Source organism: Erpetoichthys calabaricus, chromosome 1 (genome assembly GCF_900747795.2).
Source record: "Erpetoichthys calabaricus chromosome 1, fErpCal1.3, whole genome shotgun sequence".
NCBI lineage: Eukaryota > Metazoa > Chordata > Cladistia > Polypteriformes > Polypteridae > Erpetoichthys > Erpetoichthys calabaricus.
The window spans coordinates 252,453,289-252,473,017 of record NC_041394.2 but is presented as its reverse complement, the minus strand read 5'-3'; the positions used below and the strand labels follow the sequence as shown (position 1 = coordinate 252,473,017).

The 19,729-nt window shown below is 36.0% G+C and overlaps 1 protein-coding gene across 3 annotated transcripts in view; it reads right to left on the bottom strand.

The window, feature by feature from the left end:
* sfmbt2 (Scm like with four mbt domains 2) overlaps positions 1–19,729 on the bottom strand; it is a 417,083-nt gene that overhangs the window by 284,931 nt on the left and 112,423 nt on the right. For 2 of the 3 annotated variants that reach the window (XM_028814085.2, XM_028814094.2), the window contains exon 5: positions 15,642–15,662. The exons of the other annotated variant lie outside the window; for it this stretch is intronic. In XM_028814085.2, coding sequence (XP_028669918.1) covers positions 15,642–15,662 — 21 coding nt within the window. The remainder of the gene's footprint in view (positions 1–15,641; positions 15,663–19,729) is intronic. 3 annotated transcript variants of the gene reach the window in all.

Here is a 19,729-nt window from a genome sequence, read left to right as displayed (position 1 = left end):
GAAAACCTTGAGAACCTGTAGAATCCCCCCACAGACACTGTTTACAAAGTCCAGATTGGTTTCAAACCCAACCTCCTGAAATGAAAAAGTTCCAGAGTTGTGAGACGAAGTTAGCAAAGCCTTTGGAATTTTCTGTTTTCATGCATGAATGGCGCTTAAAATGTGATCTAAGCTTCATTTGAGTATGACATAACAAGTGATAAAAATTGTGTGATTAAACAAAACTCACACAGAACATTTTTCATTGCCATATGTTTATTGAACATGGTGTGTAAATATTTAAGGCTAAGGATGGGAAAAGTATTTTTAATCTTTGGATTCAGTAACCGAATGAACATTCTTTAGCAGTATTAACTTTAAACAAAGTCTAATCAGACCTGGTCAAATTCCTAAATACTTTATAAAGAATAAGTACAGTATGTAGTATCAAGAAAAAACATTTTTACCCCAAACACAGATAATAATACTTAGAGATAAGAATTTACACTATTAAGGATATTATAAACTCATTAGCATCTCACAATTAAGAGTGCATTTTTTGGTCACAGTTTTGTTCTGAACACCTTCTGCTTCCCCTCTCTCCTAAGGTACTTTACAGGACTGAGACAATTCTCTCCTGGACATATTCATTTTAAAAAGGGTAGGCTATGGTAATAAAAAACGCACAGAGTTAGTAACAATGCATATGTATGTTATGATGCTCTACTGGTTTGTGCCAAGCAAATATTACCTAAACTATTACATTACCACAACCAGTGTGTACCATTGACACACATGAGAATGGATTCATACAGTTTACTCTAAATTATGGCCTTTCTCCCTGCATGTCACAACAAAACTCAAGATAGATCAGATTAGTAAGAATTTTGGACTGGTCTTGGAACACAGAGGATCTACATAAGAAAGAGAAGAGCAGGCTATTTTTCCAGCTACATTCCTTTATTGTGGGAAGTGACATTCTTCATATTTTCTACAACTCTGTGATGGCCAGTTCAATTTTCCACACTGTGATGTGCTGAGCTGGTAACATTACTTCAAGAGAGGCCCACCAAAAACAACAAGCTAATTCAAAGGGCAAGCTCAGTTGTAGGATGCACTCTGAAGCTCTCAGAGGTCATAGTGAAGGAGAAAATTAAAACAAAACTGAGTGCCATTATGAACAATGTTGCATGTCCCCTCTCTGACACACTAACACTGAGGACTCTCAGCCAATGATTTATTTAACAGAAGTGTGTCAAAAATGCTACAAGGAGACCTTTAAACCTATAGCAATACTTCTGCATAATGCCTCACTGTGACTATATCAACAACAAGTCAAAAGTGTTTCTTTCTTTTAAATTGTTAATTTGTAGTCTTTCTGGTGTGTGCATTTACATGTGATTTAATAACCTGGTTATTCCCAAAAAACAGTTTCAAAAATGCATTGTAAACCCTTATTAGAGAAACTGGAATATTGGTCTCTGAGAAACCAGGTTAACATACATAGATTTCCCTCTGAGTAACCCAGCTTTTTGGCCATTTAAACTCTTAACCAGGTTGTAGTTAGATATTTCACAATTTATGCATGTCTGTTGTACACTTTCAGCCTGTACATGTTATTTTGCACATGCATTCAGCAGCCACAGGTAGAAAATAGTGGAAGCATCCACAAACATAAATTTCCTGAGGCAAATGCTTGGGCGATTGCATTGATTCTTCTGGATGAAATAACACCATACTATTTTCTAACCCAGCTTAATCTTGAGTACAGGCTCATGGGGGTGCTGGACATCATGTGTCAGCATTTTAGAAATCACCAAGTTTATAATGGTTATCTCACTGTACAATGTTAAGTACACCGGCACAATTTCGGGAGCAGTGTTGGGTGTAACACATTAAAATCAATGAGTGTTAAGTAACCTGATTAACATTAATGATTAATGTTTACTAATTTACATTAGTAAACATAATGTAATACTTATTGAAGCAAAAATAGTTGTGCTATTATTATCTCAGCAGCACTGGATGAAAGGCAAGAAGCTAAAGTACCGGTATGCTGCTTTTTTGCAGGGCTCAATTGCACAGCCAAGCAGGAGGAGTGTGCTGCATGCAGTCTGGCAACAGAAACATAATAATAAAGTGTCAATTTAGTTTTTACCCAGCTTTTTAACCTTCAGTGGTGTACTGCGTCAAAGAATTTTTAAAAGTCTAAGTAAATTACATCATATGCTTTGCATTTGCCAACTACTGAAGCAGCCGATTAAAGAAGTCTAACGGATTGGTCTGGCTGGAACTTCCTCTCATTACCCCATGTTCACTGTTGTTTAGTATTTTATTTTCATACTGGTGTTTTTCTAATTCATTTCTTATTATTGTTTTCATAATTTGCATGATGCAGTAGTAAGATATATTGGCATGCAATTACCAGGATCTGTTCTGTCTCCCTTCTTGTAAACAGAAGTAACATTTTCAACTTTTCAGTCATCTTATACTTCTATCTGGAGTAAAGGCTGAAATATTGTCTAACAGAGTTAGGGCTTGTTTATACTCCATGCTCAGAACGTGTACTCACACGCATCATGGCTGCCACACATTTCCAGCGTTCATTTGACGCGTCCTCTGAGCAAGTCCTCAGAAATTAACACGACGCATGAGCGAGTTGCAGTACCAGCAAAAAGTCAGGGGGCTCAGTGTGATAAAAGTTGGAATGTGACATCAGAGTCTCTGTTTACTATCTACATGTGACAGAAAGTCACTATGCGAATCCTATGGGATCGATGTGCATGCTTCGATGTTTGATGAATAGTTCGATGTGCTGAAGCAAAATGCCAACATACAGATGCATTCGTGGTGCTATTATATTTAAATGTTTCATATTCCCCATCGTAATGACACGATACATTTTAAAAGTCTCACATACCATCTTCTGTACCGTCTTTTTTTTTTTTTTTTTACAACTTCACAACAGCAACATAATGTACAGCCACATAGAAAATAATAAGGACATGGTGAAAAGGTGTATTTTGTGATTAAAGTGGAAATTTCAGCTTTAATCTCGAAATGTCCACTTTAACCTCGTAGTTTACTTTATCATTAAACCAGACCGTCATAAACGTCGTAGTTTTTAATTGCTACGTGCTTCTGGGACTTCCTCCTGACCTGACAGCAGTGGCAAGCAGCAATAGATCACCACACAGAACACAGTAAATGAATTCCAACTCTCTGCAAATTTACAATCCAAGATTTATACTTGATATCACTTTCATAATGAAATGCATTAAAGTATGTATATTACATTTTTCCAGATAAATTGTTAATTTCGTTTAAATAATGAATACTGTTAATAATTACACACATGGGGGTGACACGGTGACGGCGCGGTAGCACTGCTGTCTCCCTGCCTGGAGTTTACATGTTTTCTTGCTGGGTTTCCACAGTGTGCTCCGGTTTCCTTCCAAAGATATGACTGATTTGGTGATACTAAAATGACACTAGTGTATGTGAGTGCTTGTATTCACCTTGCGATGAGCTGATGCCCTGTCTAGGGATTGTTTCTGCCTCATGCCCAATGCTAGCTGTAATTGGCACATCCCTGGATTGATGGATTTAATAATTAAATATCCTTTTCAGAGATATTGCGGCAAGGTGTCATCGGAATTTAATGGGTGTTCCATGCAATTCACAACACAGTGAAGCCGAACCTGTTTTCACCGTGATGATATCTCGCACTGCCACCTGGTGGATTCTTCCAGATTTACGTAAAGTACGTGCTCAAGTATAAACAGTAAAACGCCTGCATAGCAGGAGCATCCACTGCAGCATGCGTCACGTCGCGTGAAGTATAAACCTGGCTTTATAAACCATGCATTTTCAAAACATCAAGGGCCTAAAGCACATCTGACTCTTCTATGTTAAATGCTTTCTTTTATTTCTCTCTGATGCATTCAATTTATTTCTTCTTTTATTTCTTCACTGCTTCTCAATGTATGCATTTGTACACTTAAAAGATATATATTATTTCAGTTAAAAACAAAATAATAATATAAAAAATGGCATAAAAAATAATATTAATATGGATGGTAGATTTGAAACACTGCCTCCTACCAAATATCACTAATCTAGATTCTTCATAAGAGATCAACAAATGAAACTTCAATGATTCATGAATCTGTCTTTTCTATAAGTTATGGTACAACAAGAGTCAAAACCAGTAGCATCATGCTCTAAAAGCTGGCATCTTTCCATAAGAAAGTAAAAGACTAATTAAGCAGTGTGTGCATAAACAGAAGCCAGCATAAGATAACTAATCCTTATTGGCAAGAAATTTACTCATTTCATCCATTTGAGTAAAAATAAATGTTTCAAATAATTATATTATTCTCCTCCAGCAAGCACTGGAAGTAAAAAAAAATAACTAAACTGAAACTACATATGACCTCCAACAAAGAATATTTAGTAAACACTGTAATATATGACAAAAATGTACATTAATCAGACAGCCTAAGGTAAGTTTTACTTTTTACATCAAACTTCATACATTAACATTCTTGCATTTTAACAAGGTTATGGCTTAAAGCAATACTCCACCCAAAAATAATTTTTTTATATATTAATAACCCCATGTACTTTGTAGGCCAAGAAAAAATGTAACCTCATGTTTTTATGGAGTAAGGACATAATGCAAATTTCAACTCAACAGAACCCTGCAGTGACCAATTCTAGACAATGGCAAACAATGTTAAAAACTTGTGTTGCACAACCCACATGTCTATTACTCTTTCTTATGGTCGAATCATGCAATATGTGTGCATTCTTTGCTACAATTTTATTAAGTGATTTCCTGAAAACTTTGTTAAATGTCAACAGGTAAGACGTAATTACTAACATGTACCACCTATCTAAGATTGTTGTTGATTATAGACCATGTATACCCCTTCATGGCCACGATATTCCCTGATGGAAGTAGCCTCTTTCAAAATGATAATGCATCCTGCTACCCTGACAAAATTGTTCTGGAATGGTGTGAGGACAAGGACAAAGAATTCAAGGTATTGAATTGGCCACCAAATTACCCAGATCTCAATTTGATCGATTATCTGTGGAAGTGGTGGAAAGACAATTCCAATCCATGGAGGCCTCACCTAACAAATTAAAGACTTAAATGTATTGGTGCCAGATACCACAGAACTGCTTCAGAGGTCATGTGGAGTCCATGCCTCAATGGGTCAGAGGTTTTCTGGCAGCATGTGGGGTACCTACACAATACTAGTCAGATGGTTTTAAAGTTGTGGCTGATTGATGTATACTGTATATAAGAAACATGCATTTTTTTTCGAACATATAGGCGCTAAGCAGCCTTACAACTAGTAGGCAAAAACTGCCTGAAACTAGTAGTGCAATGGAATGTATTTACACTATATCAAATCATAACATGAATGTAGAGTACAAGTGATCAATGCTGGACAGGAGAATTGCTTTCAGTTAGTATAATTGGTTTAATGACCTGTTTAATAAGCTAAATGCTATGAATGTGGTTGAAACAGGTATATTCAAGTTGAATTTATTTAATACTCACTGCATTATAAAAATTTAAGTACAATCAAAGAGCCACATCATGTCTTTGCACCTCCTGCTGACAGTACATCTGTTGCTATGTAATCACTCCAACTAAAATCCAGTGGCAGCTGGCAAAGTATCTCAGGCCTGCTGAAAATGAAATTTCTAAGATAATACATAAAATTTTTACATGTAACTCACAAGTATAAACAAACAAAAGCTTTGAGAAGTTTAACTAGGTTAAAAAAACACAATTTGCCCTATGTGTATACACATTATATTGCTGTTCTGTAACCTCTCAGCTCGCCTGTATATTTTCAGCACATCTAACACATCAAAGACTAAAACGGTAAAAAAAATTAACTCTGGAACATTTGACATAGGGACGGCACGATGGTGCAGTGGTAATGCTGCTACCTCGCAGTAAGGAAACCAGGGTTTTGCATTCCAGGTCCTCCCTGCGTGGAGTCTGCATGTTCTCCCCGTGTCTGCATGGGTTTCCTCTGGGTGCTCCGGTTTCCTCCCACAGTCCAAAGTCATGCAGGTTAGGTGGATTGGCATTGCTAAACTAACCCAAGTGTGTGGTTGGGGTGTGTGTATTCACCCTGCGATGGGCTAGCATCCTGCCCAGGGTTTGTTCCTGTCTTGAGCTCTATGCTAGCTGGGATAGATTCCGGCACACCCTTCAGCCCTATTCAGGACTAAGCAATTTAGAAAATGATGGGTGACATTTTACATAAACATCTGGATAAAACTACATAACACCACATTAAGGGTATACAGCATGTCCTAAATGGGAGACATGACTATCACATAAAAAATTAGCCTAGTGGAGCAATAGTCAGTGTTATCATATTTAATATTTCCAGGCAATATAAAATTTAATTTACTGTAATTCATTATGCCCGTCTAACATTGCGTTTTAATACTGGTTACTATCTGTGCTCCATACTTAAAAGTACACCAATTTGATGTAGCTATATGTTGAAAACACCCATGATAGCAGACTAAAACAATGACGAAAAGGATGAACCATGTTGCCCCCACTTTAGATTCAACTTCAAAGGGATTTGATATCCAGTGTTTACCTGGTGGTATAGCTTGGCCACAAGCACATCTTAGAAGTACACTGCAGCATCGATCTCTCTGTCTTTCCAACTTGGCCATTTTATTCTGCCAATTGAGCTTTTGCCAAGAGACAGCTGTAAACTTCACCCCTTGGATCACCTCCAGTAACTTCAGGAAGTCAGAGATGGTCTTGCCTTGGCCATAGGTACACAATCTAGTGTAATGGTTCTTGGTTTCAGCTGTTCCTAAAAGATTAAGTTTCACATCCCAAAAGCTTACTCAGTCCATAAGGAACAGCCCTTTGGTGGCATCAAGCTTCTTGATGTGTCAATACTAGACTTATCCAAGAAACCCATCGAGTGTTTTCTTTAAGCCAAATAATGTATCATCAGTTTAGGCACCCTTGTCAATACATTTTAACCTTTCATGGAATTAGGTCTGTTCTGATTCATGTTTTGTGATTCTTTTCTAGCCTAAAATGAATCAGTATCCTAAAAATCCCAAGTTTCTAGATAACATTGAAGAGATTCAGTTATTTAAGTCAGGGAATAAGATATACCATTCATGTTTAAGGTGTTTATTAATGCAGCAGTGGGCAGAGGCCTCTATTTTTTAACATTTTAGTTAGTTTCATATAATGTTTTGCATCTTTAAATGATACACATGTGGCAAAACTATTGGAGTTAGAAAATGCAGAAATAATAATTAATACTATTAGTAATAATAAAAACACAATTTGCTATGACCATTAAGTATACAGGTGCAATTAGTAAGAGCATTTAAAGGAAAGGAAAATTGTAAAATGTTAGAAATCAAAACATGACAATAATAATAGTGTAAGTAATAATGTTAATAAAAGAAACAAGTTTAATATTAGTTTTAGAAGTAATGGGTGCAAAAAAAAAAGTAAAAGCACTATTTTATGAATAAACTTAGAACTGTAAGCGTGTGTATACTGTCAAGGGTGTGTTCCAACAGCTGTGCTTATAGAGGATGAAACAAAGGGAGGGGTATATAAGAGGATAAATCACATATCTGCTTACTTCCTTCATAGTTTAGATGTTGTGGATGAACATTACTAACCTCGGTATAACTTTGCTGCCCAACACATCAATTTTCTCCACACTCATTAAAACACCTGTATAAAAGAAAGTCTCAATTGCTCTTGATATAATAGTCATCACTGACAGCAACCCCTTTCACAAACAACTGTATTAAATGGAGTGTTCCCTCTAGGACCAAAATTTTTTTCCCATCACGTTCACTATAAATAAAAAGCAAATAATAAGAAAAAGAAATTCTATGATAAGTTCATTTCCCTAGAATAATAAGCCCTGCTGCAAAGACAATTCAAAACCAGATATTGCTAATATTATGCTTCTAATATACAACATGCCCCTTTGCTTTATTCTCCAGTAATACATGAATAGAGAATATTACTTATCATTCTTCCAGACTTGAGATTTTGAGGAAACATTTCAGACAGTACTTGGTTCCTTTATGTGTTGAATAAGAAGAGGTTGATTTTCAAGCATGCAGACAATGAAATCATATAGTGTATTACAGCATTTCACAGTAGTAACTTAATGCTCTTAATGTTCTCCTTTGGTTTAGCAAATTCTGTGCTGTAATCAAAGAACATGACCTTGATACATCACCATTCGATTATTTTGAGCTGAATGAAACATTTTCTATACAATCTGATAGTGAAGCTAAGGATTTACCACCATAGTTCATCAGTGAATAATGAGATCTGTCAACCCCATATTTTGATCCACATGTCTTCCAACCTTAGCAAAAACTGAACCAGCACACCTTACTTAATTCTTTGTTACTTAGTATTGCCTAATCTTATTTTTATATTTTCATTTCTTATAAACTTTTCTTTCTTCATCTTGTAAAGCACTTTGAGCTACATTGTTTGTATGAAAAAATGTTATATACATAAATAAATGATGTTATTGTTGTTGTGATTTACTTCCATGCCTTCAAAAATTACAAAGCTTTGAGAATTATTTCTTCTTAAGAAGGGGTTGAATCTGTATTTTTTTAACAAAACCTTGACTTGGTCAGGCAGAGCTCAAATAAAGGCCTTCAATTTAGTGGTTCTGTCATTAGCATAAATAGCTGTGCACTCAGGCTCTTCAATACACGACAACTTCAGTTAATTTAAATACTGTAATTTGTTTTCATATTTTGCTATTTTCGTTAGTAACTATAGCTGTTATTTTTGTCTTATTTATTTCATTTTTGCTTTGATTTTGGTCATTTATCTTTCTATTTTTTTTACTTATCCAGTTGTTTATTTTGTTTCTCCAATGTGCCTTTCACTTGTTCCTTGAGAAGATTTTAGAACTACATTTGAACAACGTCAACCACCCCAATTCAATGACCACCAGAAAACTGAGTGGACTTTCAAGTAAGATGGACAGTGTAATGTTTCCATTGATAGGAGTTGCTTTCCTGACATTGTGCCCAACAATAACATCAATGATTGCTTAAACTGTAAATTAAAGCACTTGATTGTTAGAAGGGGTTGTAGGTGACTATTTCTGGTAATGAGATTCACCTAATACCGTTTAGAATTGAGATTCCGTCATATATAGCATTAAGCAAATACTGTTTGAGCGCTCTCAGGTTGTTTGAATGAGTATTTCAGAATTAGTACCACATACACAAAACTTTTAGTTTTTTTATCTTTCACGCTGCATGAAAATCATCACATCTGTGTCACGCAATAATTAAAAACAACAGTATTAGATCACTTTAAGCTGCAGTGTTAATGTTGTCTGTTTTTCTTATATTGAAACAATTACAACAGCATAGTGTATTTTAGGAAAGTCTCACTAGCAGGTCACTTCTCTTTTCTATGCTAACAAAGGAAAGCCAAATTTTTGTTTGATGTAATAGAACGAACACTGTGTCCTTTGCATAATTATACTCACTTATTTCTTTCACAATTTTTTAAGTAGGCTTTTAACACACAAGCACAAGTGCTGGTGTTGCTTTTTAGGTTAAAATGTTATCCATGTCCTTGTAAGTGGCTGCTTATAAACAATACTTTGACACCCTATCCAATTTGGCTCTTTTTGCAGCCTTCAAGCAGGCTTTTGTTTAAGGATTTACTGTCTTTGGGTATTTAGAAAATTTATGCTAGTACTCTGGAACATGTGACAGTCCTGGAAGAGCAAACAAGACAACAACAGTCAGCAGTGAATTCATTTTGGCAAATCAAAAAGAAGGCTGTGCATTTTGCAACTGAAGCTATAAGAATTCTTCTGCAGTAATGTTTTAGTTTTAAATTGAAATGTATGAATTTGCTCCTGTACTGTTTATGTGGTATGTAATGAAAGATTTAAATTTTACTGTCTAATTCTAACCCAGCCTTTCTGAATAAGTAGCATACCTATGGGAGACAGCAAGGTGTTGAATTTATAAGATTTCTATTGAAAAGTGGTAGCACAGTCAATAAGTTCTTGGAGGCACTTGTCTGCTACTGATATCTGCACCTGTTAATTTTAGAAGCAACAATGTGGTGGCTATTGTTTCATGCTTTAAACAGCATACCTGAAATTATACACTTCCTGAAAGATATTCTGCTATATTACAGAAACAACAGGAGGGTCAACTAATTATGCAGTTTATGGATTACAGTATGTGGGACATGGCCGGCCTTTTATCCCGGCCAATACCCCCAGGTGGAGCCCTGCCTGCAACATAGAGGTGCCCCGAGTTCCAGCAGGGCATCATGGACAGTGGAGTTTTTCATCACAGCCCTGATGGATACCATGGGAACCTCCAGAGGACGCTGCAGGAAGGCCCAGAGACTATTATGTGCCCTATAACCCGGAAGTACGTCGTAGTCATAGCGACAGGAAGAATGACGTGCTTCCGGGGTGAAGAAGAAGAGTTTTTATCTGACCCGGAAGTGTTCCAGGTCACGTGGACAGAGCCGGTGAAACACTTCCGGGTCAAGGACTATAAAAGGACTATGGGAAATCCCAGACGGGAAGCTGAGCTGGGAGGTAGGGTGGCTAAGTGTCTGGGAGAGTGGAGGATTGTTTATTGTGATTTATATGAGTATTGTGGAGAGGAGGGTGCTTTGTGCACGTTATAGTTCAAATAAAACAAATTATTGGACTTTTACCTGGTGTCTGGAGTCAAGTCGGAGGGTTCAAGAGGACGATAGCGCCCTCTATCTGTCACAAGTAATAATTCAATAATCAAGGAACTACTGGCAATAGTGTTGTGAACTGAACCTTAAGAAAAATTATGTCTCTTTATCAACATGCTGTAAACTACAATACACACTGCAGCATACTGTTGACTCTGAAGGCTCTTAACAGAAACAAGCCATGAATTTATACATGTGATCTCAGATTAAGAAAATGAGTGGAATGTGCCAGTAGAGTCAGTATGGCCACCATCCATTGGGTGTCCACTGATACCAATGCCGCAGGGTAGCAAATCAATTACTTGATGTTTCTGATACTTAGCCCAACAATGCTGGACTGGCTCCCCATCAAAAATAGAAAGGCCAGTTCCTCATCCAGTTTTTGAAACAGTCATCAGGCTTTGAGGTCTAATATCCTTAGACGTCCAATACAGGATTTTACTATTATCATTTTCTTCGACTTTAAGAATTCAACTGAAAGGTGTATATATGTGTATAGAAATGACAAAGACAAAGGGCAGGGAAAAGGAGACCTTATTTTAGACAGAAGATTAAAATTAAGTAGGAGAACATTGTAGGTACAATTTAAGGGCTTCTTTGTGTAGTTAGTCCTAACGTTCGCTCTTTTTCATTTTGTAATTTCCATATCAAACCTTCCTGTGCACATCTTTATTTTAATCAAACACAACCCTATTTATTTAAGTCTATGGACTTACCTGGATGTTTTTGTATGCTTAGGGTCTACTGAAGAACACCCTTATTGGTCACACTATACTTTCAAACATTGGCTTCATTGTTTAGCATTGGTTTAAATTGACTATAAATGTTAAATCTGGTATTAAATTCAAAAGACACCTTGCAGTTTTCCTATAACATTTTTCAAAACAAGCATAGTCATAAAAATTCCTATAAAGGAATCAATACTTTCTAAATAAAGAATTTAAAGCATTGGCTCAAATGCAACACAAGTCCTCTGGTAGTTTTTCCTCTCAATATTGCACCAGTAATGTACCCACACCTTTTAAAATACAGCTTTTGCCCAGATGATAAAGATTGTTCAATTTGACATGTAATTTCACCTCTATTACAGCTCTTGAAGAAAAAAAAAAAGATAAATGAGTACTATTCCCATTTGGCTCTAATCATTTCTAAATCAATTTGTCAAAGCTTCTATAAATAATTATTGTTTTAATCCCCTGATCAAATTGGCCAACAAGCAGCAGCAGCAGCATGCAGGGTTAGTATCATACATGAAGAAGGCCCTTTAAATATTTAATAAAGTTTTATTGTGGCCTTTATTGAAATATACTGTACATAATAAAAGCTATTTATGAAAAAGCAGCATGGCAGCATAAACATTTAAGTATCAGTAAGGAGACAGTGTCATTTATTGTAATTGTATATTCTTCAGATATTGCCAGCTAGACAGTTGGTTTAAAGGAATACTCCACCCAAAAGGGATATTTTTTATATAATTCATGTCCCATATATTGAATTTTGTAGTGGTGGCAAAGAAAAAAAAATCTCATGTTTTTGGTGGAGAAAAGAAATAACAAAGGTTTAAATCAATTGGGGAAAAATAGTGACTAAGTGTGGACATTGGCAAATGATGTGAAAAATGTTCTCACGTAACTCGTGCCACATAATCCACATGTTTGTTATTCATTCATATTTACAGAATGTGCAAAATACATGCATTTTTTGCTAAAATACTATTAATGCTTACATCTGGAGAATTCAGGGTAAAAAACAAACAGAAAAAGAACATTCTAACTATACTGTGCTTTTTGAATTGAAGATCACCTCTGCCCCTCATTCACTGGTGAATAATCCTGCATTCACATAAAAAATATAATTTTTGGGTGGAGTATTCTTTTAAGGTCAGACCACTCCACAAACTGTAAAAGACACATTTTTTAATCCAATTTTTGTCCGTATTCAAGACAAAATCTGATTTATTTATATTTAGCTCAGTTACTCCTTGACATTACTGGAGTGAGTACATTTTTGGTGTAGAAACTGTATACTTAAAGCAGACAATTTAAATTTAGTTGATAAAATATGATTTAGCATTTTAAAGATGTTTTGAAGATTAATACAACAATGCTTGATTTTCAATACAACATCAAATTTTGGTTCAGTAGGTAGGGGTTTGTACTTGAAAACCCAAGGTTGCCGAGTCCATCCCCACCTCTAAAAGGGGGGTTGGGAGCATGCACTGATAAGCGCATTGCTACACCCACCATATGGCGATCCACCACAAGATCCCAAATTAGGACCCGGGCACAGTCATGAAGCAGGTGACACTTCAGCACCACACTAGCTAAATGAAGTAAAACAGTGTGAGGTTTGTTTACAGTAGCTGGAGTGCTAATCCTACCACCAACCCCCAAATTTTCCCTGTAAGTTGGAGGACCTGCTTGCAGGTTAAAATCATACCCAGGAGCAATTACAAATTAAGGGCCTTACTCAAGGGCCCAACAGAATGGAATCACAGATCGTAGATCCCTAGCCTCAGAGCCACCACTCTGCCCTTGACCTCTAAAAGCCAGAGCTCCAATTGTAAAAGCGCATGCAAGTAATTGTGGCCTATATCTGCTAATTTGTGAAATGTCCAGGAACTGTGTTCTCTACAAAAAAAGTCCTATGTTTATTAATGGCTGTTTGTATACCGCAACCCAGAAAAGCATTGTTTATTGGTGCCTACACATTTTCTGGCATGCTCAGACTTACAGTATCCTTGAGCAATATCAGATAAGATATATGATAATAGGTAGCACAAAGGGTAGCTTTATTTATATTAAGCATCTATCTGTTATTACTTTCCCAGAGTCACATAGTGAGAGTCTGAAATAAGTGGAATAACAAGGTTGAAAGCCACTGACATTTAATGTTCACACAGCGCAGCCAAATACTCTTATCATATTACCATTAATTTGGACCTCTCAAAGATATTTTATGAGGCCATCATTTTTCTTGCAATCAACAACTAAAAGAACTGGTACATATAACATAATATTTTCAAACCAACTCAATCCAATTCATGATTGCAGGAGTCCAGTACTGGACATAAAGAAGAAACAGACCCAAGTTTTTCACCCCAATTTGTAGAAAAAAGTTTACACAATACAAGTTCAAGTGTGCAAAAAAGGTTAATATTGAAAAATTATAAACTTTCATGTTCTGTTAAACATGCCTTAATGCTAGCACTGTAATGCAGTGGTAAGCACATCGCCCTCATAGTGATATTGTACTGGGCTTAAATCCTGGTTTGGTTAAAGATTGTGAGGAGCTTCTACAATCTCCTAGGATCTAAACTCCAGTAGCAACTAACTTTAAACTGGTCAATATAAGTCTGTGTTAACGTGCACTGGGATGCAATGACTTGTATCTTATACTCGGTGCTCAGGGTATACTCTCACCCATTGTGACCCTAAGATAGACTCAGCAGAACTGATCGTGGAAGGAAGTTGTGGTGCTTTTTGACTTGTACTCAGTGCATAACCAGTGATTTCTAGCCAAACTCAACCAGGCTTTTCATAGCAAAGAACAGCATGGAATATGTGTCACAGCTAATAACAGTAAGTATGGCACCATTTTGTCTTCCCTTGCCATACATTAATTATCTTTGTTATCTTGATGCTTTCAGATAAATTCTTCTTTGCTTTGTAAAATGCATTGTAATGTTACGTTCTTCGAAAGGTATCAAATAAAATACATTTTCATTTGAGTCATTCATTCATAGTTCAGTAAACACAAGGATGCCGGATCAGAAAATATTCTTTGATTCCAAACAAACTGCTTAACTGCCTTAGCACCAGTTATAACACTAAGTACCTTTTACACTTCATTACATTTTACATATAAATACTAGACAGGCAGTGTGGAGTGCAATCTCTTTGTCTCTTATTCTATATAAACATATGGAAAGATATGGTGATAAAGGATGCAACAGACAGAAAAGCATGGGAAAGAAACCTGGAGGAAGTGCCTCAAAATAGAGAGAAGTGGAGGAAGCTTTATAACAGGCCAAGTCGCAGCATTGGAGACGATGGAGGTGATGGAGGAACTTTTAAAAAATATATATTGCACATGCTTTGGCATTTTTTGTAACAAGATCAGAACTATGTCAAGTCAGAAAGTGAGCTAGAGGTTATAAGTGAATCAGTAATCTTGATGTCTGCTGTCCAGTGTTTTGGCTACTAGTCTACACTATTGGTTAGACGCTGCGGGATGGTGTCAATAATGAAAAGCAAAATGTAGCATATGGATCCACTAACTGATTGCAGCTGACAGGTTGTACAATATTCATTCATGCATTCAGCTAAGCATTATATAACATGTGAGGTGTTATGAAGAGCTATTAGTAAGAAGCAAGCCTAGGTCTTCTACTACAGCAATTTCAATAATATATCAAATCAGCTAAAACTTACTAAATCTTTTACATTGCAATAACTCACTCACTTTTTAAAAGTGAAAACTCTAATAAATCAGACCAAAACAAATTTATCTAAATAAGCACTAGGCCAAGTCATATTGTACATTGTATAACACAGAAAAGCATTAATAGTGACTTCAAAACTAACACTTCTGAATTGTATTTCTAAATTTCTAAAAAAAAATGCTGACTCAGTTGGTAAAAATGTACTCTGTAAAGAGGAGACATGCCCACAACAATGATTTTTACCCTCTCCACAGGGACACTTCCCATTATTTTCTCCCTGTGTTAACAGTACAGTTAATTAAGCCGAGCCCAGACTCCCCAGTCCTCAACTCTTCTAATTATGCATTGCTTTAACCTTTTAAATAGGCAAACACATAAATAATTAGCAACAATTCAAGAAAGACTGATTTCACTGCTTACCTTTTCTGAGGTAACAGTTGTCTAAGAAACAAAAAAGAAATAAAAAGAAATCACTGTAAAAACTCCAAAATCGAACTTTTACTGAATTACAGAACTCTTTAATATAAATTAGTTAAAGATTTTCAATCACACATAAAAGGCAGTTTGCTGATTGTGAGACGTACAAAAGCAGTTGATGCCATTATTTGATGCTAAACATTTTTGCTTATTGCCTAAGACCATGAATTGTATTTTAGCTGACTGCAAATTTGACTGTTGTTCAAATTTTTATTAAAAAAAAATAATTTGCAACTTTGTCTTTATTTTTCCACACTTACAGAAGCACTATCATGTAACTCATTCTTTAAGCTGGTATGAACAGGAGACAATACAGTCAATGACAAATGGGATCTGGTCTTTGTGTACTGTCACTTTTCACTTTGGGGCACAATCATCTACAATCCGTCCAAAGGTTTGTATGAGTCAGAAATGGCAACCGCCTGACATGAGACTTACCACAAAAATATAAAATAAGTTCATGTGGTTAAATATTGTAACTTTATTCACATCTGCTAGAGACGTTACATCCATGAAGAAAAGGTAACACAAACTAGAAATAAACTAAATGGATGTGAAGCTCATTAACAGGTTCTTGGAAAGGCAGCCCAAAGTGAAGGTCTGTAATATTTACCATGAAAGGGTACAACAGAGAGGACCAGAAGGCATGGCCAGAGAAAGGCTTGTAATGTTCACCTGCCTTCATTTTACCTTTGTTAAAATTATTTCTAGCTAAAAGTTCAGTATGCATTTCTCCATACTCTAAATGAACTTTAAACATTCTACCTAGGCCTTGAGGACGATCAGAAATCCAGTAAGTCGTCTTGCCAAAAAAAGGAGGAACTTCAGCTGCCACATTCAGCATCAAACAATTCAAAAGAATGATTAACACATTCATCCTGCTGTAAGCTGACACACCAAATTAATAAAAAAGACGTATTATTTTCCAAGATGTAATTTAGTCCAATAGTATCAGAGTGGCATGTGCAAACAAAGTGTGAGTAAAGTTTTTAAAAGAATTTCCACAAGATGCAGCTTTCTGCGTGGAAACCACCACAGGCCATTTGCTTAACCCATACTCAAATACTGTATGTTGCTAAATGAAAGCAAATCCATCAGATTCCAAAGTGGCTTGACAAGTCACTTCAGTCGAAGGGTTAGTGGTTATGCTTTAATTAATTTACACCGCTAATAGGGGAGCATTAGTGTCAGCAGCACTAAAACTAGATTTGTGGAAAACGGGGCTTCTGACAAGCTTTCCTTACATAGGTGAAAAAAAAAAAAAGTAAACAAGCTGTGTACACTAAAAGACCATTTAAAAAAAAGTCCATTGTCTAATCCTCTTTAAAAATTGTCAATAGCAATGAAGCAGAGTCTACTTTTTTATATAAATTCCAACAGGGCTTTTCTCTTTGTAAAACCAGGTGAAAGAAATCAGTGGTAATAACACAGCCTTGCTTTTCCAAGTCACCACTGCAGCACAATACTTATAAGCAGATGATTTGCGAGTTCAGTTTGATGCCCACTGCCATATAGCACATATGCATGAGTGTGAGAACTTTCACAAAGGCTGTCACGGAACTGATAATCCCAAAAGTAGGGTCAAATATTACAAATTAAAATAAAATTGTCTAATACTCCAATTTATCCAAACATCTGTCTTAAAGAATTTCAATGACCGACACCTTCAATGCGAACACTGAAGGCCTAAACAGATTAATCTAGATTGCTTTGCCTGCCCAAAACCTTGGTTAAATCTGTCTTGAAATTAACCCTCACCTTTCCAAACAATACTAATTCACAAGACATACATCTTTATGGCCGTAACCCCAACCCGAAATGAAAAATATAAATGCAAATTCTATTTTAATTCATTCACACTCTTTCACTGTTGCTGACATTCATTATGAAATGTGACCTTTGTTCTCCTGCAAAGCTTATGGCTTAGAATTTTCATATAATGGGAGAGGAACTAGTTAGTAGCAGCACTGAATAGAAGTACTCCACAATTGTGGCAAATCAGTTACTGACTTCTAGGAAATATGAAGAGGCCATTAAAAAGGGTGAGAAAATGCTCTGCCACATCCACCCAACAGAATGAGATAAAACTGAGCATATTGTGACCTCTCTCCATCTTTAGAATTACATTAATAACTTCATAAACAGTTATCTGATCTAACCTTTCAGTTATTTTTTCAAGCACTCATCTGTTCAGAACCTTGTGTTTCACTTCAGAGGAAGAAAATGGCCAATAAGTAAAGTGGGTCAACCATATAAACTAAGTGAGGACTTTAGCAAGGAGAACATGTTTTACCTGTTATGTTTACTTGCATACGGTTCATGCCTTTCTCCTCATAATTGACAACAATAGATTACTCAAGACCCTAATACTGAAAATGTGTGTTGATTGATGGAAATATTTACTTAATATATAATTTCATTATATTTAGTTAAATGCAGATAATAAATTCAAAGTACCTTATAACAAATATGAGGGCAGCAAATAAATTCAACAAGAATGCCTTTATTAAGATGTTATGGAAATGGATGTAAAGGTTTCTAAACCAGAACACTTCATAAATGTAACTATAAGTTTTAAAGTTAAATATATATTCACAAAATGGTTACCCCAAGCCACTTATTGTTTAGCAACTCCCTTATTTCACCAGCTATTGAAATTTCAAGCAGTTTATGGCTTATAGATGTGGTCCATGCTATGTGTTGTTATTTCATTTGGTTAATGATCAGTCTTGAAAACTTGATTGTTTTGTAAAGCATTTAAAGTTGGTTCATGCTGTTAATGGTGACCTCCATAATGCAAGAAAGGAGGCCTTTCTTATATATTTTAAATATAAAAAGGTGAACATTAAAATAGGTTGTCTCCCACACTCACACATACCAAGTCTATCAGACTAGGATGGATATCTGCCACATGTGAGAGGAAAACTAGAATACTCATATAAAACTCACACCAACATAAACTGACCAGACTGGGATTTGAGCCTGGTCATCTGAACCTAAAAGCAGAAGAGCTATCCTCTGTGCCACTGTGACTCATTCACAATTTACCCATAACCAGCTTCCACATGTACAATTGTGAAGTGCATATTGTCATGTGTGTTAGTTTAAGGGCTCTGGTGATGGTAATTATCCACCAAACCAGGGGTTGGCGCTGTCTTCTAATGCCTTCTCTCTCCCTTCCTCTGTACAATGGAAGTAACAATGGCCATTCCACCTGTGACGTCATTTCAGTTGTCTGCCCACCTGTTCCTGCCCCTTTCTGCTGACAGCCCTTACAAATCAGAAACCGGACACCACAAATCAGTTCTGTGTTGTACTTGCTCCTGAAAAGACATCTCACCTATCTTTGTTAAAAGATTTATTCCTTCTTTTGCTTCACACTATACAGGGTCATAGTCATGCCCCATACCTTTTTCTGTGTTTGGTCTCTTCTCTTACAATATTTAAAGAAACCACTGGCACCCACCTTGATCAATAAAACCCCTATACCAGATGTACCAAATATTAGCTCAGGGGCAGCTATGTGAACTATTTGGTCATACTCCTTTTTAACTCTTAGCTCTTTACTTGATTCTAATTTTGCCAGTTTCTGTTTCTGTTATTGCTCTGCTAAAAAATAACCCATAGTAGATATAATGTTACTCTTACTTGCCTTAAGCAGTATATAATAGGTACTTCTTTAAAGCAGACACTTTGTGCTGAACACAAATATAGAGATACAAAAATAGAAGTTCCTCCTCTGAATGTAGTGTTATTTCCCTTTTTTGTGCTTAATCTAAATCAAGGAAGCAACATCTTGTAATAATAAATTCACTGTATACCAAAAGCAATGTCAAAATGTACAAGCATTGCTTAATGGCATATAAAAATGGGTGTGTTCATTAAAAGCACAAAAAGGAAACAGTATAATTCTAGCACCCAAATTTACTTAAATACAACAATTATGAAGATCATGAGAAGAAGACTGAAACAATAAAGATTAGCTGCACAGGTCTACCAGAATAAATGTTGGAATTTACTGCTGTACTCCA